A 26,047-nucleotide genomic window follows, 5' to 3' on the forward strand; every position below is an offset into this window, starting at 1 on the left:
CACATAATTTGGGAAGCCTTTCCCAAGGCCTCAGGTCAAATGCAGTGTGCTTCTGAGGATCATTGCCTGCCAGCACTGAAAGACTAAAATTCTCTGAATTCAGGGTTCCAACATCTTCCCCTCCTGTTTGAACCATGAACATTGCTTTAACTGCTTTGTTAAACCATTGTCGGAGACACTGCAGTAGACAAGGTACAAGAACCATGACGACTATAATGACAATCAGAACATACATGCCCACTTTCAAAAGCTCTCTCCACAATGGAGCGAGGCTCACCCAATCAAACAGATCATCCAACCATGATCCTCTTTCAACTTTGAGGATTGTTCTTCAACCAGAAATGCAGCGTTTGTCATCCTCTGCAGGGCCCTTTGCAGAAAGGAGAACAAACATGGCACAAGGAGGAAAATGCGGAACAATTACAGACTTCACATTTTTATGAGATCTTTGATCCATTTTTACTCAGCCGAAGATTTCCAATTCTTGAGGTTCATAGGGTGTCTCAGGGAGAAATTTAGTCCAGACACCCCATTCCTCTGTGGGATTCTTGATGAATCATGAAAGATCTGAAGAGACATTTTTTGGTACTGGCCAACTGTCTACCGGTAAACCAACGAAGCAGGTTGAGAATGGCTTTTCTGGACTTGAATAAGTCAAACAAATGGTATCCAAGACTGAGGCATTGGCTAAGGTCACCCAAACACTGGTTTTTGGTTGACTCATGGGCAGGATTGCGTTACTTAAGGCAAACAATGAAATAATAAGGCACAAGTACGATATCTGATTTAGTTTCATGCTTCTCTTTGATTTCTTTTCTCAATCTTGTTCTGGGACAAGCCAAGCTTAAGGTACAAAAGTTATTTCTTTTGCATTCAATTCTGCAAATTTGGACCTCTTTAGATTCTCTCTAAAGTTCTCTCCAATGACTGCAGAGACAAGGACTATTTCTTTCCTCATGACCTAATATAATTAAAATTTCAATCATCTTACACTTCGTATGTAACACAATCCACACCGCGCACTTGTCAACAAGGCTTTACGATACCAACAATTCCCACACTACTATACTGGCACAAAACCCAAGGTTCACAGCTTCTGCATGTGGGATAAAAGATGTTTATCATCAGCTGCAGTCTTTCTGCAGTTCATGTCTGCGTGCTTGCTTCTCTGCTTCCGGGAGCATCTGCCTATTCCTGTGGTTTGTAGGGCTTCACGTTTTTTGAAGGAATCCACTTTGGACCAGCACCTGTAGAGACACAAGCGTACCCTTTGCCCCAGGTTATTAGTGGGAATGGGCCTTCAATTTTCCCAGTCTGGATTTCTGATCAAAACTAAAGGGTTTTCCTTTAACTTTGCCTGTGTGGTGTTGGAAAAATGTCTGATTATTGGCAGATTTGGTTCTGCAAAAGAGCTGTTTAAAAAATTTAAAACGTACAGCGCTTTATTCAAGCGCATTTGAGGCGTAGCCTCTGCCTCCCTCTTTTTTGTTTATCCAAAAGAGATTTTAAAGTGTGGTGTGTTCTTTCAATGATTGCTTGCCCTGTAGGAGAATGAGGAATACCGAAGGAGTGACACATACCCCAATTCATTAAGAATTTATGTCCATTTTCACCTTGTTAACTTAGAGGCACATTCCATGCAGCTGTACCATAGATAAGAAATAATAAACATCTGAGTCCAAAGAAAAGTCCAGCATCTCCTGCATTTCAATCCGAACTCTGAGTAAAAGAGCCAAGAGACTGAGGCAACAAAAATATAAACCAGAGAAAATTAATATCTGGTGCTCCGTGTGAGGATCGAACTCACGACCTTCATGTTATGAGACTGAAATTCTCTGAATTCAGGGTTCCAACAGCATTCCAGTAATTAACTTCTTTTTTTGAGTTACTGTAAGTACATCTGATTTAGACTTGTCACATTTTTCCACCAGGCACTCTCTTCAACTCAAGTCTTTTCCCACTGCAAGTAAGGCATCTGAGAGAAGGGTGCAGTCAATAACACTTCCTGTGAATCCAATCCAACCAGCCATGTTCATTGCTCTATTTGCAGATGTTACTTGACCTATGCTGTCAAGGCCTTTCTTCCGTCAGAGATTTCTATTTAAAAAAGACAAGACTTGCATCCTTCAAGGTTTAATATTCATAATAAATCCTTGAAGGATTCCAAGGATCCTCCAAGGATCTCCATTGTTAGCAACATGACACCTAGACAAATGAGCATGTATGAAGGAAGAATTTACAAATTTGACCAGTATTTAAAACTCTTATAAGCATTTTAAGCTCCATGGGCACACTGTCCCATGTATTTACTGCTACAGGTTCTCAGAGAACCCGCTTAATTGCAACAAAAACCAGACAGCAATTCTCACCCTGGTGCACTTCACTGAAATTGAAGATACCCTGGCAGCTATAGTCAGTAAAGAAAAAGGTAAGGCACTGAAAGATATTACAAGGTAAAGACAGAAAAATACTTCTGTTTTAATTTTAAGCACAGCCCAAAAAGCAGCCTTTCCCAACTTGGAAAAATTAGGAAATATGAATGAAGAATATATTTGCATTTCAAATGACAAACACAAAGTTTAAAAATCAAAATATTTTAATAACCAGTAATTGTGAGACATCCCATTGCTCATTTCCTCTATTTTGGACTAGCAGCTACTCTAGAGTTGAAAGCCAGTTTAATATGTTCTGCAAGTTTCCAAGGGTACATTACCCTTATTCTGTAACTCTAGCAACATGAATACAACACTGTAAACAAAATCTTAAAAGGTACTATTTGAAAACCCTGTTCTTCCAGGCTGTACTATACAAATAAATATATGGAGTTACAGTGGAAATGCTGCCTCATTCCACAGTTTATCCAGACTTACACATTTAAACTCTTAGGCTACACAAGTATTTAAGTAAAACCAGTCATGTAATTACGTGATAAATTAATAGTTTTGTTTAAAGTTGCCTGTAGATTAAGCTATTGGACCATGCATTTTTGTAATAAATATGCAATCCCAGAAATACAACTCATTTAAAACTGCATTTACACTTAATGATGTCTTTTCATGCAGATAAAAATAAATGTATGTTCAAGGACAAAACCAAATCTCTTATTAAATGGTTTGCAGAATTTATTAGGTCTCTTTTAATATACTCCATATTTTATCAAGCTAGTTGCATATAAAGTGATCTCCACCATATACATTACAGTTTCTGTGCATCATCTAAAAAAAAGTCACCAAAAAGTAATATTTTACAGGTTGCAGTTAACTTTTAATTAACCTAAAGGTGAATCCTTCTGTAATTTAAGACACTAACCTGCACATTGCAATATTTAAATTATGTTTCACAGCAAGCTAAACCTGCATTTCAGGGAAAAAATATCACTGCCATCTTAACTTCAGAACTTCTGTAGTTTACTTCCTTAACACCGCAAAAAATTAATGTGGTGTTCACTCCAAATAAGGAAAAAGTACACAATTCCCTTAAAAGAAAGCCTGCTGAGAATACATATACTTTAAGAAAATTAGGAAACTCCTCCAGTAAAAGGAATTCACCTCAGTAAAAGGAATTCACCCCAATCTGTGAATGAAAAAAAACCCTTTTAAGTTCTTCTTGATTAATGCTTGGTGCTGCTCATAAAAAGCAGAACCAGCAAAAAGTGAACTAGTATGGGATATGACTTAAAGCAAAGAAAATTAGAAAAAGATTATACCTGCAACAAGCATGTCCCAATTTTAAAGGGTCTCACGCAGATAATTAACAAATAGGTTTTCTGGTATCTTCATAGGATGCTCGTTTACTGGCCAGGCACATATATTGTAAATATACAAAGAATCCACAGTGCTGAAGTTTACGGAGCACTTAGAGGATTTAATATAACAGAGGTTGGTAGGACACAGGAAAAATATTTAACAACTTGTATAAATATATTAAAATCTCAGCAAGAAATGTAGGAGCCCATGCACACAAGACAGTAAATTGCAAAAAACATTTAAGACTTGACTTCTTTCAACAGCACTGACACCTGAATTCTGGAAAGTCAACAATTTACAGTATCTTTTAACCATCTTTCTCCACACAATCTAAATGTACTGAATCATACCAACATTACACAGCACACGAACAAGCAGAAGATGCATCAAGGGAATGGGAGCTATATGCATCATGTGGCCTGCCCAGTTACAGGCAAACATCAGAAAAATTGTTTCTGACATAGGCAGAGATACAATCAATAGAGCTAATTGTATACCCGTCATTTTCAAGAGTTAATCCACAGTATGGGAAAGGGAAGCTTTAGGTAAAAATTATGCACCCAGTCTCAGAAGTGACAGAAGCAGAGATTTATCTTTCAAAAACTGGGTCCATTCTGGACTGGCCTTGATGCACATGCAGTACATTTATTTTCAGAATGCAAGATTAATTGGGAATGTCTGCACTAGTGTTTCGATTGCCGTATTTGTGATGAATGATCAGCAATACCACTCCTAAGAAGAAGCATATGGACCCAACAGTGATGTAAGCAATTCCCAGGAAGGGATTTTTGCCTCCCATCCACGAGATGGTGCTTAGGATCATCCTTTTTCGTCCATCAAAACTGTGTACAGGATAATCTGAAAAACATTTAGGAAAACAAGAAGCAAGTTTCCAAACCTAGCTTGAAGTGGGCACATGAAAATTTTGGGTCATTTCACTCAGGTTCCAAATACGAACTGCTGCTTTGGATCTGGGATTGCAAATATGAAACATTCAGCTGTTCTTTTTAGGCTAAAACTAATCTGGGCATTGTCAGCTACTTCAAGACCAAGGCCATGTTAGAAGACACTAACACTGAAGAAGAGTAAAATGCACGACTTTGTGGGTTTATGAAAGTAGCTTCAATAAAGTGAGGGAAATATAAATTTCAGCCCTTGTGTGTATTGTAGTACAAAATTTTTCTTTACGTTCATTCAGTTTTACAGCAAAGGAAAACACTGCAGTAGCTATATAAAAAGTATCATTAGGTGCTTTTGAATTCTAAGAGTTCATTAACTATGACAACCCTCCTTCTCTAGTATTTTTACCTAATATTTAGTCTGCCTAAAAGAGAATGACAGACCATCACCCGATCCGCAGCTCTGTCATTTTTCTGACCTCCAGTCAGTCTGCCCTGCATTACATATTGTCATTTCACCTTGAAGTTACAGTTCTGAAATTCCTTGGCTACCAGCTACCTCTGTTCTTTCCTTTTTTCCTGTGCTTTTTTCTCAATTCCTTTGCAGCATCCAAGCAATCTGATTTCCCAGTCTCTATGAAGTTGTAAGTGCTATAAAACTAGCACAGAAGTAAAAAATGGTAACAGTCTATCTAGCTGTCGGTGCCAGTTTTCAACCACACCTCAATACCATCTTTTTTTCGAGATGGTAAGAAGAAAGGTTAGTTCAATCTGAACTTGCAAATATATGCTTGTGTAATCCAGCTAAGGCGTGCTTTCAAAGGATACTGTATGCAATATCCAAAGAATATTTTCCAGCCTGTAAGGTAGGCTGTAAGTTATTCTTCCTTTCAATGAGACGATACAGCTTGCGAAACGTTGGTAGAGCAGCTGTGCGCATCCACACGATGAAGTCCTCATTGATAAAGCCATTGTTGTCAGGCTCTGAGTCCAGCATATACACTGGCTTGGGCCAGTTCACAGGTTTTGTTGTGCCTAGGATTAAACAAAAATAAAAAAGTATTTCACATACCAGACTAAGTAACACACTGACTCATCAAAATCCATTCTAATATCACAAAAAACACATTAACTTCTAAACAGTATGAACAGACAGGCTGACTCACTACTATTGCAACACACTGGGCTGTTTAAGAACTTTTTATTTTGCAGTTTAAATAGTTTAAACTCTATAAATAAATAACATAATTCATGACAGCTCTGTCCATTTGTCTAAACAATTCATGTGGGTAAAGTCTTGTCTCAAAGCACTGCTTGGTGAGATAGGTCCTCTGCTCACTTGGTAGAGTTTAAAAACCAATTTAATATTGTAAACATCATTTCAGATTATGTACACATGCTTTTGCTAATGTTATTGGAAATACAATTCCACATTGTATTAAGGTAAGGTATCTGCTTTTCCAAGCATAGCCATCACACTGACAACAAGTAATTTGGCTATGACTAAGCAAGAAACCCACATCAGGTTAAACCTGAAGTTATTATATACCTTGCATAAACACACATATTCTAAGAGCCTTAAGAAGACTTTTGAGACATAGTAGCCAAAGGAAACTTTTATTTGCCAAACTGTATACGAGACACACAGTCACTTCCAGTTACAAAAAAAAAAAAAAAAAATCAGTTTTTTTAGAGAACAGAACAACCTAGCCATAGAAACATTTAAATGAAACTCTTCCTACGGAGTTTTCATTTAACAACTGCAGGATTTCTTTATAAGTTAAATCCACACATGATAGAACTTGTACTGGTCTTGACTGGAACAAAACTAAATTTCTTCACAGTAGCTGGTATAGGACAAAGTTTTGGATTTGTGCTGGACATAGTATTGATAAACAATGATGTCTTTGTTATTGCTAAGCAGTATTTGCCAGCATCAAGGCCTCTTCTGCTCCTCACCTCACCCCACCAGTGAGGAGAGTGAGGGTTCAGGAGAGATCAGGAGGGGCCACAGATGGGATAGCTGTTCCCAGCTGACCAAAGGGATATCCCAGGCAGGCAGAGGTAGGCAGGGCCTGCTTTGGCTCAGGGACTCAGATGGTGGTGAGCAATTCTTTTCTTTTGCATTACTTGTTTTTCTTTTCCTCTCTCTTTGTTGTGTTTTTGGTTTGGTTGTTTGTTTTTATTACTAACCTCTCTTTATCTCAACCTATGCGCTTTCTCACTTTCACCCATCCGATTCTTCTCTCCCTCCCACTGAGCAAGGGCATGGTTAGTGAGACACTGTGTGATGCTTAGTTGCCAAGTGGGCTTAAACCCCAGCAGCTTACATTACACATTTTTTAGTATTCAGGGTACAGAATCAGAAATTAAATCAGAAATTAAAGCTACCAAATTAATGATTACAGTAAATGTAAAAACCAAACACTTTCATTAAAACCTTGCAGCTTTCATTACTTAAAGACAACCGTTCAAATAGCAGAATAGTCCTTAGCTTGGATTTCTTCAGAGAGCATTTATTTAGCACATTCTGTAAATTGTCAGTGAGGCAAAACTCTGAAATCAAAATGTGTTTGAAATCAAAACTGAAATCAAAAGGTGTTTGAAGCATTTTGGCATTCTTACAATTTTTCTTTTCTCTTTTTTTACCTTGGAAAAGCGCAGTTAAGTTGTTTCCATCTCCTGTAGGATTTCTGAACTTTACATTTTTATCTGTCCACCATGCAATGCCTTTTTTAATCAAAGTAATCGGAGTCCTTGTGTCATTATCAATGCGGTATAACTCCAGTGTATCTAAAGACAAAATCAAATTAGAAAACCAGCTGCAGAAGCTTTCATTACACAGATGATCTTGATAAGCAGTGAAACAATTACCTCCAGGAGAAAACAAAACAAAAATAACTAGGCAAGGCATTTACTATCTGCCTGACACAATCACAAGCTGTTCTGTAAGAATCAGTGTATATGAGATAGCAGTTTATTATTCAAATATGATTTTTATGTTTCTACATCACAGCAGTAGCAGCTTCTCACAGCAGGTATTTCCATCCTTTGTGTGCTATGAGATTAAATTAATTCTCCTAGCAATTTTGAAACAAATAATAGCAGTACAAGATATTTATTTTATTCTGAACAGTGAAAATGTGTTAATTCAAAACAAAAAAGCTGACAGTATCTTTACACAGAATAATGTGCAACACAACAAAAAACATACACTAGATCACAGACCCATCTAAATGGTAAGTTAAAAGTGTTACCGTACCATTAAACATACTGTTGGCAATAGCTCCACAAGGAGCAATGGGTTTGTCCTCATTTGTGCGGTAAGGCTCACATTCCTTACTTGGATTCTGATAGTTAGAAAGAAAAAAGGCAAATGAGTCTGTGCTAGTTTAAACAACTAGCCTGGTTTTTACTACATGATCAACATGAAATTTTATAATACTTTACAGTTATTTTCAGTGAACAAAATATCAATTCCTTATGGTTGCCTTCTGTTATGCAAAAATTCTTTTACCTCATTATCGTTCAACTAAATACTCTATGTGGTGATTTATGCAATAGTCAGAAATTAGTTGCTCATTCACATCCAAGCATGAATACCTACAAGCAGTGAACTGTTGTCTCCATTTAGCTGGCTGTCATCTCGAGATTTCACGTAACGGCGGTGGTTTTGATAGAAGTTGGAAAGTCCGTAATACATGAATACATTGCTCTACAAGAAGCAAGATGCGTAAAGAGGGATTTTCGTTCACACAAACCTGCAATTTTAAGCTCTTAAACTTAGGTTTACAGCAACATTCATAAAGTAAGAACCTCAATCCTTTCTTCATAGTGAGTACATAAAAGTACTATCCTAACAAAAGCTGGCAGGATGAAGTCAAACAATAAAAACATGTCACCAACTATAAGAATGATATTCACCAGCACTAATCCCAACACCTGTCTTGTCCGATGCAGAACCCATAAGCCTCATTTGCCTCCCATCTGCCAGAAAGCACTGATCTGGTATTTCCAATTCCTGTTGAACTGAGTTTTTGTAAATCATGCAGGAATAGCTGATCTACTCTCCAGCTATGTGACACACAGGGTAACTCTGAATGTGTAAAACACAAGCATTCCACTTAATGTTGTACATTTCCAGATAAACAGAGGCATTAAGAAACATCTCATCCCTGCTGATGAAAAAGGGAACACAAAAATCAGATCCAAGTTCAAAGGAAGACTAAAAATAATCTTTTATAATGGAAGAAAAAAAAGAAATACCTAAGTGAGAAAACTTTCATTTTCAATATGAAATAGATCATATAAACCATTCTGACTTCATCCTGCATACAGGGCAGCATACCTCAAATGAATGTTCCAGTGTGAAATTGATGGTGCATGTACAAGGGGGTGTGCTGTCCCAGGACACATTTAAGCATTTGTTGCAGGGACTAGAAGGTTCTGTTCCTGTATAGTCAATCTGTAGCAGGAAAAACAGTCATTAATTTACAATGAGAGAGTAAAGAAAACTTATTATTAAGCCAGAGAGATTTTGTGGCATTTACTTTGCAATCATATTTTATCTCAGCACCAAAAACACATTCAGGCCTGTCTGACAATCTCAAGAAGTCTCTTCCCACCTTAACCATTCTATGACTCTGTAAAGGAGGTTTTGATTCTGACTGTATGCTTGATTTCAGATGCAGACAAATTTAACACTGAGGTGAAATTACTCCTGGAGCAAAACCAAACAAAACCAACAAGTCCCCCCACCCCCCAAACCAACCAACCAAAAACCATACCAAAACAAAACCAGCAGATACTCCAGACAACATTATGTTTCCAAACACGCACACTATGACAAGCAGATCTCAACTTTTACATGCTTTCCAAAGAGATTAAGCTTTTAAAAGTCTAGATATTTAATTAAAAAAAATTGCATTAGAAAACTTGCTTTGTTGACCATTTTAAGCCACCTAATTAAAGATTTTAAAAAAAAATTAAAAATCACTTAATGCCCAAAAATTGTCCTAAACCAGGAAAGATTAATACACCAATACTGTTTTGTCAGGAATGGTAACATAACCAGGATATGGACAAGAAAGATGATCTGTATTACTCTGCCTTATACAATACTATCTGTCTTCAATACTGTAACCCAAAAAACCCCATTTTTTAAAATCTGTACATTCAGCCTCAGCAGCCACAAGCTCACCCTACAGTCCAAGCTTGACCACATTAGCTCTTTCTCACATGTAGCTCCAGCAAGTGTGGCAGAAGAAAGCTTCCAGCTGCCTATAAAAGATATATTTCTACACTTCCCATGAATTACCTATTTTAGAATTTAGACTCAGATTGGTGAAATATATACCTTATACTTATTGCAAAAAAAATGTTTAGCAGCAGTAGCATTTAAACTACAACACCTACACAGTTATAGGAAAGGCTGCTGCAAGTGGTTTGTCCTGATTTATGTTTGTAGTGAAAGGCATAACCAAGAACTAGTGATTTATGATCTGTCCTAATACCCATATTAAGGTCAGCTAAAACAAACACACAGGGTGTGTTCAGGAAAGAACTGAAGTCTGTTTTCCTCTGCATCTTCTTCAGGGTCTCTCTTCCGGTAATTTCTGCAGTATCTATTAAGCTGCAACTAATTCCATCAGCAAGCACTTTTATTGACTGGCATCGCTCTGCTGCCAGATTTCTGACAGACAAAACCTACATCCTAATGAGCCTAGCTGAAACTAGACAGCTTCAGAAGCTATTAGCTGGCAGAGAGAGAGAGAGATTGACAGAGGATCACAATCTTTGTTCCTCAGCTGAACAAGATACTGAGTTTATGCTGATCTAGAAATAGCACTACTGCAGCAGCCATGACCAGCTCTGTTTAGCTACAGCACACAGACTCCACTGCTGCTCTCAATGAACAAAGCATCTCATTTGTTGAAGGCTAACTCGGGGGTGGGTGTGCTCTGCTAAAGTAAGCTGAAGTAAGCATTTCCTTTAGAAAGAACTTGCTAGTGTGAGGAGAAGTTTTAGATCAAGAACGTACACTAAAGACTCTAAGGTTGCAAAAGACCTAAAGACTTCACTTTTAAAAACATAAATGACTAAATTCTGTGGAGCATGAAATTGATGTATATTGAAGCAGGACCATGCTTTTGATGACAGTTATCAGCTTGCATGCTATCAAAGAGCTTTCCTGTACAGTAACTGCCAACGCGAGTGGTTTTTTCTGCATCCGCATCTACAGATTACATTCAACAGAGAGCTTATTTAAAAGGATGAAGGCATCCATATTCAGCTCTTGACAGAGTAACAAAACCACTTTGACTTTGAGAGCTAAGGACTGACTTTGGAGTCCAGGGCAAGAACCTGCCTGATCCCACTGTTCTGTCCCCTGGGATCGGCCAGCATCTGACAACCTGACACAGCGAGCCCTTCCCAGAAACTCAAGATTTAAGGACATTGGGTATATCCAAGTTATTCCACACCAATGGCTTTTCAGGCTGTTGATGTCTGTCAGCCTACTGAAATAACTACTGCATACACATATTCTCCAAACTATTTGTTATTTTGTAGACTTCATACTTTGTCATGTATCTATCCTACTCTGCTTGACCGTTTCTTGTATCAAAGGCAATCTGTAACAGAATCTGGTCCTCTTTGCTGTTCCTCTTTGTACGTTTTACTAAGTTTTGTATCATTTCTGACATGGGGCTACAGGAACTGCACACAAGGCTGAAGATGCAGGCAACAGCAATGTACATACTTTCAGTTCTCCATTCCTAACCATGCCTTAAGTCAATATGGCTTTTTATCTACCATTATGCATTTCACGGCAGCAGTCACAGCACAAAGGTCTCTTTCCTACACATTTAATACTTGCTATATTCCTCACATTTTATCATATATTTATATGCTCTGTCAATGCTTCTTATTCACTCTGTATATATTAAAAAAAAAAACCAAACCACCCCTCCCCAGGAAATACAGAACTCTCTCACTCTTTAATAACAGGCAAAAAGACATTTACAGAGCTAATTATTTTCCACCCAAATGAACTATTTTCCCAACAGACCCAAGATAAATAACTGATTATACCCTTCTGAAACAATGAAAAAATGCTAGAGAAAACACAACAAAAACCCGGTAATTCTAGTACACTTAAGCTGTTGGAAATCTTCCACATTTGAATTCAAGAGAGCTTATAAAAGAAATCAGTGGAAGAGATACATCTTGCTGCTCAGTCCTTGCAGCACCTGTAGAAGAACAGCACAGTCCACAGAGATACTAATGGTTACCATATCTTGTTTCAGGAAAGAGTGACTTGAAATTAAATATGTATTTCAGGGTCACAAATTAAACATCCCATTCAATTCCAATACACTAAGTTTACAGGCACACACATTTAGGAGGTATGCTATTGCCCAAGACGTAGGTGTAAATAACTACCTCTGCTTCCTCCCCCGATACATTTCTAAAAAAGCTTAGTCACTGCACCTAGCTTCTAGATGCCTTGTCTCCCACAGCTAAACTTACAGCTATTCGTGAATAACTTTTGGAAGTTATAACAAAAGCCAGCATTCTAAGCAGGGACACATGTCAGCTAAGCATATATGTGATAGCAGTGTCTTAAACTGCACCCCTCACTGGTGTTTAGAGCCCAGATGCTGGTCCTAATTGGTAAAAAGCTTTATCTATATTTTGCCGCTGCAACTATAAAGCCTTTTTTGATTTAAACTTGGTTTTTTTCTAAATTCAGCTGCCTTTAGGATGATAATCTCACTTGCTGAATGTCACTGGATAAGCACTTCGTAAGACACGTATGAGGATCAGGCAACAGAACACAAGTTTCCCCATTCTGACTTACCGCAGACTCCAAAGTCCCTCCTGTCCTCACAGATGCCTAACAATTGGATTTTTGAGAATTTCACAAGGTGAAAGAGTAAATCCATACAGCAAAACAAACTAAACTCTTTCCAGTCTTGAGTATCTTGAAATTGGAGAGGATTGAAGGCCAGTGCCGGCGAACTGGTCTCCAGTACAAATGGTTACTACTGCTGTATATACACAACCTGATTGTGTAGGGGAGCATCAGTTGTGCTCCCAGCTCACCTATGACTTTTGTGCTGAATGTTAGGTGGGAACATCCAGTTTGTGGCTTCTATTGGAACTTACCAGGAGTACCTGACTGAGCTGCTTCAGCAACAACAGTATACAACATTTCTGTATATGCATACAGCAGCAATGTAGGCACAACAAGTCACTTACATCTGGACTCATGAAACTGATGCATTTCTTGTTCCCATAGATCAATGCAGACTCAGTCATAATGGAAAAAGGCTGTATTTGTCCAATTATAATGATCTAAAACTTCGTACTGCTTTAGTATAGAAAAGGCTATTTTAAATGCAGTTGTCAACAAAAATCAGGGTTAGCAAGGATATTTTTTTACTTCTCTCCACTGAGTGTCCTGTTGAAAACCTGCAATTGTATTTACCTTAAATATGCTACAACATGACAATTTAAAAATCTATGTGCCCGTGACAAGTTGGCCATGTTCTCTGAATCACTTGTGCCAATTTTCAGATGTTCAGCATACCCCCAACACTTGATGTAAGAAGCAACTGTTTTCCAAAAAATATGCTTACATACAATTTGGATGCTGTAAAATACACTTCAGCTTTTGGGTTTTTCCCTTCTGCTTTTCTCCTTGTCTGGAACTGTACATCTTAACATAAAAGGGGGTAAAATTGGTTTTGTTATAACATTATTTGCATTTTAAGGAAAATATGAAAATACCACTCATTCCCTACCTCATGATTTCTTTAGCTAATTGAGCTTCACTGCCAAATTACTGCCAACAGCTAAGCTACTGTCTTAAACACTACTTACTTGAAAGTGACAGCCTAGTCCAATAACTGGAGTGATTTGATCCACAAAAATTCATATTCTCCAATAAAACAATACAACAAACAACTAAATACCTTCTTCCCTACAATCAATCTCAGTCACATTAGCTCAGCAAAACTAATAATAGCTGTCAATGGCTTTTCAAGGCTGCCCGTCCCTAAGCCCTGCAGGTTATTTCCTTACAACACAAACTGGTTCTGTTATCTAATGGATCCATTTGCGATACACAGTTCAGTTTTCAGCTAACGCTCAGCAGCTTTTCACAGCAGTAGCATGGCTGATTATCAGATGTAAATGACTCGGGTTTTGTTAAGTGTTAATTAGAAAAAGCCACACTCTTCAATCCTTGTTTCCAAGTTTACTCTGGACACCCTGGTCTCCCACAGAACACCTGCAACATTAAATCATCGGTGCAGGTAAGAATTACAGCAATACATTCACCACAGAGCTCTGTCCTGAAAATACAATTACTTTGCAACATTTGAAGATATATAATGGACTGCCACAGGCTATCTCAAGGACAACGCGCATACTTTCTGTACTGCTGAGGAAAAAAACGTGCACTGGGCTGTGTCGATTAAATGCTGGCAGTAACTTCCCTGGAAGTTCCCTCGGGAGCACTGGCAGAAGGGCTACAGCCTATGCGCAGATGACTGCCAGCCTTGTGTCCGCTCAGGGTAATTAATGGACGCTTTGCTGACGAGCACAGACGTTTCTCCGGATCGGAGCCGCCCGGGCGCCGTGTCCGCTCCGCACAGAACCCGCCTGGGTCCCGGCAGGCCGGGAAGGGACCGGGTTTCCCCGGAGTCGCAGGCGGCTTCCGGGAAGGCGATCCCCGCTCGCCCTGCCGGGCCCGGCCTTCCCGAGCGGGCCCCGGGTGCTCCCAAAGCCCCGGCCCGGGCACCCCCGCCCCGCGCACCTCGTACTCGCGGATGTTGTTGGAGGTGACGAAGATGCCGATGCCGATGGGGATGAAGATGAGGCCGATGATGAAGAAAGCCGGCAGCACCGTGCCCGCCGTCAGGATGGGCTGCCAAGCCGGCAGCCGCTGCTGCTTGAACGCGGTGTTGTCAGGCTTGCGGGTCTTCACGGCGCCCCCGCCGCCGCTGCCCACCGCGCCGCCGCCCGGCACCCCGACGCCGCCCGAGGGGTGCCCGTCCGCCTCCTCCTTGGCGCTGTAATTCACCGCCATGGCACCGCCACCGCCCCCGGCGCGCGACACGTGACCGGGGGCACCGCGCCTGCGCACTCGGCCGCGGCAGCGGGGGGGCGGCGGCTCGGCGGGCGCGCGCCTGGTGACGCGCCACGGCCGCGCGCCTCCCCGAGTCATGGAGTCGTGGAATCATGGAATTGTGGAATCATCAAGATTGGAAGAGACCCGCAAGATCAGCCGATCCGATTATCCTTCCGGCACTGCCACTGTAACCCCTAAACCACGTCACCCAGTGCCGGTTCCAGTCACCTCTTGAACACTTCCAGGGATGGAGACTCTACCACCTTCCTGGGCAACCTATTCCAGTGCCTGACCACCCCAACATGGAATTTTTTTTTTTCTAATATCTAATTTGAATCTCCCCTGTCTCAGCTAAGGCCATTTCCTCTTGTCCTCTCACTGCAGGCATGGCAGAACAGACCAGTCCCCACCTCACCCCAGCCTTTCCTCAGAGTTGTACAGAGCAATGATGTCCCTCCGGAGCCTCCTTTTCTTCAGGCCAAAATCCCCCAGCTTCCTCAGCCGCTCCTCATGAGACATGTTCTGTGTGCTGGCCAGGCAGGCTCTGCTCTGGTGCACTTAGGGCAGGGGTCATGCTGCCTTGTGCCCAAGGTTGGGGTAAGACCTGGGCCCGCAGCCTTGTCACCCCTGCTCAGTGCTCCGAGAGGGTTACCCCGCACTTCATCCTCCCTGTTGCCATGAGGAGCGGTGCAGATCCAAGGCAGCGTCCATTGGGCCAAAAATGGAGAAGTCAGCTTCAGCTTCCTACCCTCATAAATAGGATCAGTGCCACTGTAGAGATGTAATAATGCACGAGAGTTTTGAGAGCTTCTCTTAATGGAGCTGTGTGTGCTCACTCACCACTGCTTTTGGGAGCTGTTCTGCTCTGTATTCCTGCTCTGCTGTCAGGAGCGTGTGAGTAAATCAATACAGTGAATACAGAATCACAGAATGGGTAAGGTTGGAAGGGACCACAGAGAGTCATCTGGTCCAACCTCCCTGCTCAGGGTCATCCCAGAGCACATGGCACAGGACTGCATCCAGACGGTTCTTGAATTTCTCTAGTCAGTGAGACTCTACAACCTCTCTGGGCAATCTGTTCTGGTGCTCAGTCACCTACACAGTAAAGAAGTTCTTCCTCGAATTCAGGTGGAACTTCCTGTGCATCAGTTTCTGCCTGTTGCCTCTTGTTCTGTTGGTTGGCAACACTGGGAAGAGTCTGGCTCCTTCAGACTCTTGACACCCACCCTTTAGATATTTACACGTGGGTGTTTTTTTCCCTTAGGAGCTGATCTGACTGCACTAAATAGAATCACAGAATCAATTGGGCTGGGAAACACCTCTGAGGTCATTGAATCCACCCTTTGGCTGAACACAACCACGTCAGCTACACCATGGCACTGAGTACCATTTAAAGTCTCAAACACCTCCAGGAGCAGTGACTCCACCACCCCCCAGGGTGGCCTGTTCCAGTGGTTAAAACCCTTTCCGTGAAGAAGCAGTCACCCTGTGGAACGCAGTGTGGGAGTATGTACTTGTATCCCAGAATACCTGCTTTAGCAGGCATTGCTCAAGCTGATGCAAAACTGAAAGTCCATGTTTCTCACTTTATTGCCACTTCTGCATTCAAGTCTGTTTTGTGAGGACTCTAGTCCTCCCTATGCAGTCACTCCAGAGTGCTGCCAAAATCTAGATTCAGCAAGCAATTATGTATTTACTTCATTTCAGGGGAAAATAATTAGAACAATTTAATTAAATAACTTATAAGCATGTAGTCCAATCTGAAGACTTTTTAGCTGGCTGTGGAACAGTTTCTGTAAAATAAATGCCTTTCAGTTCTCTGGAGCACCGAGAGCATCAGCCAAGACCACTGGGGGGAGCACATGACTTGTGCAAATGTATTTTGCTCTGGAGGTACAAAAGGCCTCTTTGTCATAGATAGCGTAGGAAATTTGGATATATAGGCATCTAAAATTTAAGTATTAATTCGGTGCCTAAATAATTATATAGGGTACAAAAGTTAATCATATTCCTTGTGGCATCTGTGCTAAAACTATATCTCATTCTTAATTTATCTTTTCCACTATCTTGTGGACCCCAACTTTTGCTGCCATTACCCCTAGATAAGCCCCTTGTCGCTAGTACCACCCTTTCTTTTATTATATTCTGTTTGCAATCACTACCTTCAGCTACAGTAACTTTTATTCCCACAATTCACAGAGAATCCAGGGAGATGCAACTGGGATCCTAAGGGAACATGACTGCTTGTAAACATGTGGTGAGAGATGGCAAGAAATTTCTCTGGAAGCAGGATAACCAAGGGGCAATATTGGGAAGCTGGGACCTGAGGCTCCCAGGTGTGAGAGGACTGGCAAGAAAGGGAGTGTTAAATTTGTCCAATTATGTTTCACAACAAGACAAAAGGAAAACTCGCAGGCTGCAGAATTTGTCTCTAGAAATCTAAGCATTTGAGATTTTTTCCTAGATATAAACTTTATATTTTATCACTATATTAATACTTACACAGGTCTTTCAGTCCTCTTCAGACAGTAAGAAATCTCTAAGGGAAAAGTAGATCTTCACTGGTTTTCTATTGCTTAAAAGCTACTGATATCTATAGCCCAAGGTAGCCTCTACATTGTCTTAGTGTGAAAGCACTTCCCAATTACCTCCTTTAAAATTACAATACTTGTAGAAATTAATCACTTCTTTAGTCTATATTAATAGATTTCTTCCTGAGTGTCCCCAAAATACAGGCTAGTTATGCGGCTAATGCGCTTTTTTTACATATTTGTCTTAGATTCATGTCCAACTTAGGTAATGTAAAAAATTGACCAGGAACATAAGTGCAAGATGAAATCACCGGTCTCCTACTCCAAAGTGCTGAAGTTCATAAAAAATACTTTAAAATTTAAACTATTTCAGTACACCATGATTGTATTTATGCTTTAAACAAAGCTTTATTTTGGGAAGCTTAAAAACTTAATGTAGTTGCAGAACCATAAATGTTTATGTATTTGCTTATGAATCACAAAGTTACATTCATACTGAATTGGCTTTATATTAAAATCTAAACGAGAAAAAATATTTTCTACTTTGATTGGGACCTTTTAAATCTAGACTCAGTTTTGGAATAATTTTACTTATGTCCTACTCATATTTAAAAGCTGAAGTTTATTTCAGGCATGTCACTGTCACTTTCAAATAGCCAGGAATTTCATTCCAGCTGAGCTCAGTGTAGATCTTAACATGGATAGCTTTGGATTCTCAAGTAATGTTTTGAAAATAGAAGATCTGGGTTACTACAATGTTCATTCTGTTGTGCAGTAAACTGAAATGTGGCACACACTAAACTTCATTCACCTCAGCTGTATTGCTCTCTAAAAGCTGGAATTCTTCTCAGCTTGCTCTAAATTATGACCTACAGACACAGCTATGTTACTGGTGTTATTGGCATACATTGTCTGCTGTACAAAAAAAACCCCACTCCTTAAAAAACATGGGGTACCAACTAAGCATAAGTTGTACCAACAAAATGACTCTTCTGCCAGAATAAGCAGCACTTATTTTGATTCCTCAGTATGGCTGTATTAGTAAACTCTTCACAATGGAGATCAACTCCAAGGAAGTTCATACAGGTCCCAGAATACCCTGCTTCTCTAGAGTGTCAGCATTTGCTGCAGAACTCATATGTAAGAGGAAAAACAGCTCCCATGGCTCCCATGAAGACCAAATTGACTACACAGCAGTGTGATATTCCAGCTTCAAAGATGGACTGACCTAGCCATCCCAGTGGGATGCTGCATTAATGCACTCTTTCTGGCATCTCACAGCACATCTCCTGCAAGCAACACTGTTTTCCCTTCCAAAAAAAAAGTAATTTCTCCCAGTAGCTTCTGCAGTTAAAAAATCTGCAGTATTTTAAGTATGTGCCAATGACTTACATTAAAACTCATCGGTTATGAGATGTATAAGAAAAAAAAGACCCTGCCTGGATTGCATGTACCTTTATATATCATTCATTAAAAAATCATCTTAAGTATAGCTGCCACAGAACTCTCTGGATGCTATTTCAGAAGTTACAGCCATCAGTGTGAAAGGGGCCCCTCAGCATGTGGCCGAGTACCTGGTGTCTAGTCCAGGTGCTAGTCCAGGACTGAAGATTCTGACAGTACCACTCGAACATCTCTGCCTGTGCTGTAAAAGCACAAGGTTAGAAACAATTAAGTCATTAAGGGCTTGGTAATTGATCCTTCTTTGTATCTTAACTTCTGAGCCTACAAGAAAGATGGAAAGAGACTATTTGCATGAGCATGTAGTGACAGGACAAGGAGAAATGGTTTCAAACTGAAAGACAGTAGGTTTAGATTAGATACTAGGAAAAAATTCTTTACTGTGAGGGTGGTGAGGCACTGGAACAAGATGCCCAGAGAAGCTGTTGAACAGCTTTCCTGGAAGTGTTCAAGGCCAGGTTGGATGGGGCTTTGAGGAACCTGATCTAGTGGAAGGCATCCCTGCCCATGGCAGGGGGATTGGAACTACACAATCTTTAAGGGCCTTCCAACCCAAACCATTCTATGATTCTATGAATCAGTTTTACCCCGTACATCACTGTGACACTGTATGAGACACCAGTGAGAAAAAAGAGCTTCCAAACCCATATTCTGTCCCCATGAACACATACATAGATGAGCACTGCCAGCCTTATGAAACAGGAGTTAAAATGCAAACACCTGATTACATTTGCATAGTTGTGAAAATTTATTAGTTACAGTGTAATGAAAATCAACTTTTTTTGGTACAGGCAGAAGTAAAAACATACTTTATATAGAAAAAAAATCACAGCTTTAAAAACTGACATTGTTTAAAATGAGTAAATCTGGTTGTATTTCAAGGCATTGGACTTTAATACTTAATTTTATGCCAAAACATCACACAGTGCAAGAAATATTCTGCAACAAATTCCATACAGCAGTCTTCAGATTATTTAGTCTCACAGAATCTCAAGGTGGCAAAAAATCTACTGAATGCTTTTCCATTTAAACAGAAAACATTGCTGAAGTTACATTTTTCTTTCTTCACATACTCTCTATTACAAAAATATCAAATTGCAAATTTGACAGTGTATTCTACAAATAAATGTGCCATAAGCAACAGGAATTGCAACTTTGGGACAGCTACTTTACAAAGTGTATTATAAAAATAAATTATATGGCAAATATCAAACAAAATCAAGCACGTGCCTTAGGCTTTGCAAATAAAAGTGAAATTCAGCTGCTGCTCTCTCTCTGATTAGATACTTTTAAAAATACCAGCAAGGCCATTCGTTTTTAAAGCTCTACCAAGAAAAAAAAATATAAAATCTAATGGAAGCACTAATACTTCCACAAATAATCAGTAGCACAAGTGACCCTGGTGTTGATGGCAGAGAGCTTCTACAGTGATCCATCCACGGGCATGGAGGGTAGTGCACACAGAGAGCTCTAGCGGGCGGTAACTCATCTAGAGTTCACGCGTAACTGGTGAATGATGACACTCTCTAAAAGAAAAGAGAGCAAAACATTTGGGTTTATGAAACTACAAATGCATTGCAAGTTACTTTAAAGAAGAACAATTACAATGGCAGTGCAAGGCATTTTTCTAAAAATGTCTCACAGACTTACTCTCGCATCACTGCTTGATAAAACTGTCCTGGCTACTGCTACAAAGGGAAACTAAATTAGTACCTGTCAAGGGCTCGGAGGCCCTTGGCTTCCACTTCAATGTGAAGACCATCATTTGGCTGTCCACAGGAAAAAGGAGTAATACAGTTGAATGGATTAAGGCACAGGGACGCCAAAGTTCCAGTCCCACACCCAAACTAGGTAGAAGACGACTTAGAGTTGGGTGTCTGGTATCTTGTCTAAGCAAATTCATCATAAATCTGGTGGCGATTCATAAATGGGGATGAGGAAGAGGTATGGGGTCATTTCTCACTTTTTTAATTTAAGCTTGGCTTAGAAACCTATACTGGGTTTATTAAGCAAGTCTTCTTGAATTTTGCTACTGGCTTTAATGGGGATAAATTTCAGCCACAGCATGCAAAACTAAGTGCTGGCATTTTCTTCAAAAGGCCGTATTTAATTTTGCCCTGTGTGTAGTATCAGAGGTCCCTGACCCTGATTAATCCCTGGGCTCTGCTGAAGTACTAATGGCCTGGTCTTCTGTTCTTTTACCTATATATACAGCTCTTACAGGCAACCTTTTAAATACAAGAATTTAACTGTCAATTAATATTTTTCTCTGAAAAGGTGTATTTTATGCATTTCAAATAATGTAACTGTACCAATACTAATTAAAGCATACAGTAATAGATTTTCAGAAATATTCATCTTAATTGAAATTACTTTTGTTAAGATTCCTTCCTTTCTTAACAGTCTGAAGATTTTTCAAAATTTACGTGACCCAAGAAATGATACCAATTATATTATTTTTGCCTTTCACATTTTTATTGACTTCTGCCTTTATCTGCTTCCCAACTAATATTTGCAAGGTGTTTCGCGAAGTTACATTATAAGAAGAAAGAAAAATGAAAGTATTTTCCATGTACTCTGAGTGCTACAACTTTGCCACTAGATGGCAGATCCCAGTGCTGCTTTTCATATGTGGTGAAGCAAGAGCAGGGCTGAGGAAACGTCCAATAAAATACGTTAAGGCAAATGAAATAATAGAATTTCTCGAATTTGAAGTATTTATTTTCCATAAAATTTTTCAATAACAACTGATTTTCAACAAGACACGTACACCAGTTCTACCACATTTGAGCAGTGAATGTGAAAGAACCACTAATTACTGAACGATTTTACCTTACAGCCAGTGCGGTTCTAACTTGAAGCTCTTGTGGAGTATGATGTTAAAAGCTGCATTTACATAATATCAGACGGTAACCTCAGGCGAACTCACCCCTTAACTTCAAGGAGAGTCACATGAACTCTATATGAAAATTATTTTCTTAATATTCACCGTGCACATTTAATAAGGAGTTTAAACACAAAATTCTAAAAAAATGTGTAGCAGAAAAATATCACACTCCTTGTTAAGGCTCAGTCACTGAACAAACAGCAAAACTACAGTCAGTGTCTAAATCAGACACCTGTCTCCTACAGACCCAGGCAGTAATTGTGCAGAAAAGAGTAGGAGAAATAATAGTATTTTTTAAAAAATCAAATAATTTCCACTGGTATTTCTCTTTCATTCATTTGTCACACACCTAGAGAACACACACTTTATGTTTGTCTTGGTTGTTTGTATTTGAAATGCTTATATATATATATGATATATATACATACACACAGAGTATAGTTACTAAAAGAGGTGTCTGAACTAAGACACCTACTAAACTAAAATTAGAGTAGGGCAGATTTTGTCAGATTTCTTTTGGGCCACCCTCTATAGGAATATGATTATATTTGAAGGATATGATTAAATAAATTTTTCTAGGGTTCTAGATGGGAATATTTCAAGGAATTATGTATTCACTTAAAACAATTTATTTTAACGACAGGAAAAGAAAATGAAGTTAATGTAAACCAGCTAATTCTGCTTTCAGTCCTGCTGATGTAAAGCAGAACTTCTCCAGGAAACACATCAGGGTACTAGTTCATATAATGAAGCACATCAACTGACATTTTAACATACAAAGTTTAATTTCTCCTTACAATATATACAAACAAATATCACCAGATAATACAAAAATGAATGTACCACAGACAATGCACACCCAAGCAACAGAGCAGAAGCATACATCAGTATTTCTATTTTTAAAATCCCAAGGAGAGGTTTTTTTTGTCTGAAGAACCATTCACACCTGAGTGTTTCATACCTGAGAGCTGATAGCTCTGCTGATAGCAGTAGTTAACTCTGGTTACATTTTAAAGGAAAAAAAAGACCAAGGTAAGAGAAGAGTGTAGGGAGTAAGTTTCAAAGTGAATGTGATTAGTATCTGTAATGAGAAATATTGCATATAGTTTTGCCTAAGAGAGCTCAAGCAAAATTAAGAGAAAGAGGATAACTAACACTGATGCAGGGGAGAAAACCATTCTCCTAAATGAAAACAAGTTTGAAAGATGAGCTCACAGAAACTCCTGCCAGCAAACTACGTGTTTCAAAGCAACTCAATGAAATTGGCCACTGATGTGTGATGGGAACATATAATTGGTCTGAAAATTGTCCTGACTGTTGCAGCTTATGCCAAGTACCTGAAACCCAGCAGGACAGCAGCTTACTCTGTTTTAAAGACATGCTCTTCCACATCTGATCAGAATTACTGAATATTCATGTAAATATTGAGCATATTTTAGAAATGTGTGTAGCATATTTCAAGAAGTGACATGTGACTTGGCATCCTGTTGGCATGGATCAACATATTAATGTGGCTTTAGAGATTACTCCCATGGTGGTAATTACTATGTGCTGTAAGTGATTTGAGGTTTAAATACAGTAACATGCGTGTTCTATGGGCATATTAAGAAGACTCACAAAGTGTTTGGTTTTTGAAAAATCACACTAACGGGTGTCACAAAAGGAAAAAAAGTGGGCAAAATAAATCAAAATCTCTATTTTTCTTCTACCACTTGCTTAGCATGTTTACTGATCTGAGAGAAAACCCCCCAGGCATTACAGTTGAAGCTCTGTGCCCCTTCTTTTTTAGTCACACTTACTCAAATGTATTGATCTACTAATGATTACATTAGCAATACCCATATGTAGAAGTCAATCTGGTGATGGGATCTAACTTAGGGAACACAGGAGAAAGCTTATTACGAAGTAGAATTGAAATGAGAGAGATCATCTGGAGAACTGAGGGTGTACCTTCTCAGTCCATGTGTGCTGCTCATGAATGGGTTGGCATTTTCCCTGCTCCTCCCCTTCTCCACCTTACTGCTAGTTCTAAGTCATTTGTTCCTACTGCTGGCCTTGAGTTATCATGACTGCTTATATGGCCATGTCATCAGCCAAAACAGGGCTTCTCTTCAGCTGACATTGAATATGACTAAAAGTAAAAAGTTTGGTTCTCAGTCATCTTAGTTCTTGACAAAGCATTGTAACTATCATAATTCTGAGTGCATTATTTTGCTACTGAAACTGTTCAACTTCACTACAAAAAAAACCAAAACAAAACCAAAAGAATAACTAAACAAAATGGCTGAGAAAAAGGTAAGAGAGAAAGCATGAGGATGAGTGATTCCAGATGATCACTTAGGAAGGCTTGGTTTACACATTATAATCCAGTAATGTAGAATACATGGAAACCCTGTAAATAAAGCCCTAATGTTTTCCTATGGATTGATGTGTCAGAGTTTAATTCTTTGGAGCCTAGTAAAATCTGAGGTCTGAACAAAGCTTGTCCTTGTGGCATTTCTGGCATCACTCTTTTGTGTTCATTCTTTGATGCTGTATGAAGGTGAGCTCATGCCCTACTCTTCCACACAGTGAGGCACTGCTAAGGTCTTGCTCCTCTTCTCTGCCGTCCTTTTCATTAAACTGGAAAAACTTCTTATTCTGGAGACCCCTATTGCTTCGTCAGGTTCGGATGAAATTGGTTGGTGTGTCTGGTGTTATTCATTAGGGAAGGAGAGATGAAGGGATGGGTGAACACAGACACTTCATCTTACAAGCCTTCTTTTCAAAAAGGCCAGGCTCAAAGGCAGCCTTTGGAACAGGGATACAAATCGGGGGGGGGGGGGAGGGGGGGGGCTCCCTCCTAGTTCAATATCCTGACCCCTCAACCACTCTCTTGTTTCTGCTCAGTGAATACTGAAGCATTCTGTGCAGAACAGCACAGCCTTTCCAGAACGGAATGAGAATGCCCTTTCTCCCCCTCAGCTGTCAGTGCCACAAGTGAACCTGCCTGCAGCTGATGTGGGTTTGAGTCTCCTCAGATACTGTTGAGAAGGGGGACCTGTCTCCTACCTTTGAAAAAAGGTATCAATCAAAAGCTTTTGAAAACAAGCAGCACTACCCCTGCGTTTGTATGGTATTTGATCTACTAGGAGGCACTCATGATCCTACAGTCACTTTAAAACACCAGCTGGTTTCCTGCACCTTCCTTCTTTCTTTTTCTGGCCCATGAGCCTGGCACTAAGTTACCTTAAAGCCAGTCTTTATGCTTTTTGCCAGATTCCTTTTAATTCAGATCAGTTCCCCAGTTAAGTTCAAACACTAGTGGCAGCTCAAAGAACAACCACATAGTCAGTGAGTACTTTCTTGGCTGGAGGTGACAAAGACAGGACTACAGCTTTTCAGTCCAGTGTGGAGTTACATCCTGACTTTAAGTGACCAGGAAATTGTGGCTTGACTTAAAAGCCTCAGAGGAAATACAAGAATACCTGCATTATGGATCTCAGTGAGGTTCAGAGGCTGCAGTGCTAGAGTTGAGTCATAACAGAAACACTGACTAGACAAGGGCTGTGGAAGAACATCAAGATCTTCAGGATGCCTCTTGGGCTTAGGCACTGTCTTTAGATTTGGTTTTTTACATTGCCTTCTGGAGCTGACCTACTGAATAGAGAATCTTACTGTAGTCACTAAACATAACTGTCTTCAGATTCAGAGAAAATTTCAATGTAAATTTAGTTATGCTTGAACTTCTAAGACTTCTGGACTATACACTTTCTTTTTTTCTTCATCTTATCCTTCTTCTACCTTTAGGAAACCAGAATATTAAGTCAATTAAAACAGATGTCAAAAGTTATAACTAAATACCTATTTTTAGCTAACAGTTTAACCAGCTGCCTGATTCCAACTCTTTAGACTTCTGCTGCAGAGCAAAAGTCCGTTTTTTTGTTGTACAGCCCCTGGGGAAAAATAACAGGATCCTAATTCTGACCTATCTGGAATTTCTAAAGTCTGTCTCATCAAATCCTACTGACTCTACAGTTGTGCCAATTTCTGTGCCCTAGATTTCAGGTAGTGGGAGGCTGACTTGTTTCTTCAGGTGAATTGGTTTCTTAGACCTCAAACAAAAACAAAAACAAAATTTTCAACCACAGACACACATAGAACATTGAGTATGGCAAGAGTTAACTAAGGAACTAAGTTTCTTTGACACAAGGAAGGCTTAAGGCAGCAGTACCAAGCCACATTAGCTTGGGGATCATGTTTGCAGTATTTTTAAAATTACTGTTTTGACCTTACAACTTCCTTCAGTAAGAGTATTTAGCGTGAATATCCAGAAAAAAACCCTTTTTTTCCCCTTTAAATATCTGTTATAGTCTGTGTTACAACAAGAACAATTTATTGACATA

The 26,047-nt window shown here is 39.6% G+C and overlaps 2 protein-coding genes across 6 annotated transcripts in view; both read right to left on the reverse strand.

Annotated features, from left to right (window-relative positions):
• Positions 1-2,578: 2,578 nt before the first annotated feature.
• TMEM30A (transmembrane protein 30A) lies at positions 2,579-14,760 on the reverse strand. Its single transcript, XM_048297660.1, has 7 exons — positions 14,469-14,760; positions 8,994-9,110; positions 8,253-8,360; positions 7,908-7,995; positions 7,295-7,438; positions 5,474-5,680; positions 2,579-4,604 (listed from the first exon to the last, which is right to left on the reverse strand). Exons 1-7 carry the CDS (start codon positions 14,739-14,741, stop codon positions 4,411-4,413), a joined length of 1,131 nt encoding a protein of 376 aa, XP_048153617.1. The 5' UTR covers positions 14,742-14,760; the 3' UTR covers positions 2,579-4,410.
• Positions 14,761-19,499: 4,739 nt separating this feature from the next.
• Positions 19,500-26,047, reverse strand: part of FILIP1 (filamin A interacting protein 1) — a 102,713-nt gene continuing 96,165 nt past the window's right edge. For all 5 annotated transcript variants that reach the window (XM_048297592.1, XM_048297593.1, XM_048297591.1 and 2 more), the window contains one exon: positions 19,500-20,301. Coding sequence is in view for 1 of the 5 variants with exons in the window: in XM_048297593.1 (XP_048153550.1) it covers positions 20,261-20,301 (41 nt within the window). In the remaining 4 variants the exon portion in view is untranslated. The remainder of the gene's footprint in view (positions 20,302-26,047) is intronic.

This window comes from Corvus hawaiiensis, chromosome 3 (assembly GCF_020740725.1).
Source record: "Corvus hawaiiensis isolate bCorHaw1 chromosome 3, bCorHaw1.pri.cur, whole genome shotgun sequence".
Taxonomy (NCBI): Eukaryota; Metazoa; Chordata; class Aves; order Passeriformes; family Corvidae; genus Corvus; species Corvus hawaiiensis.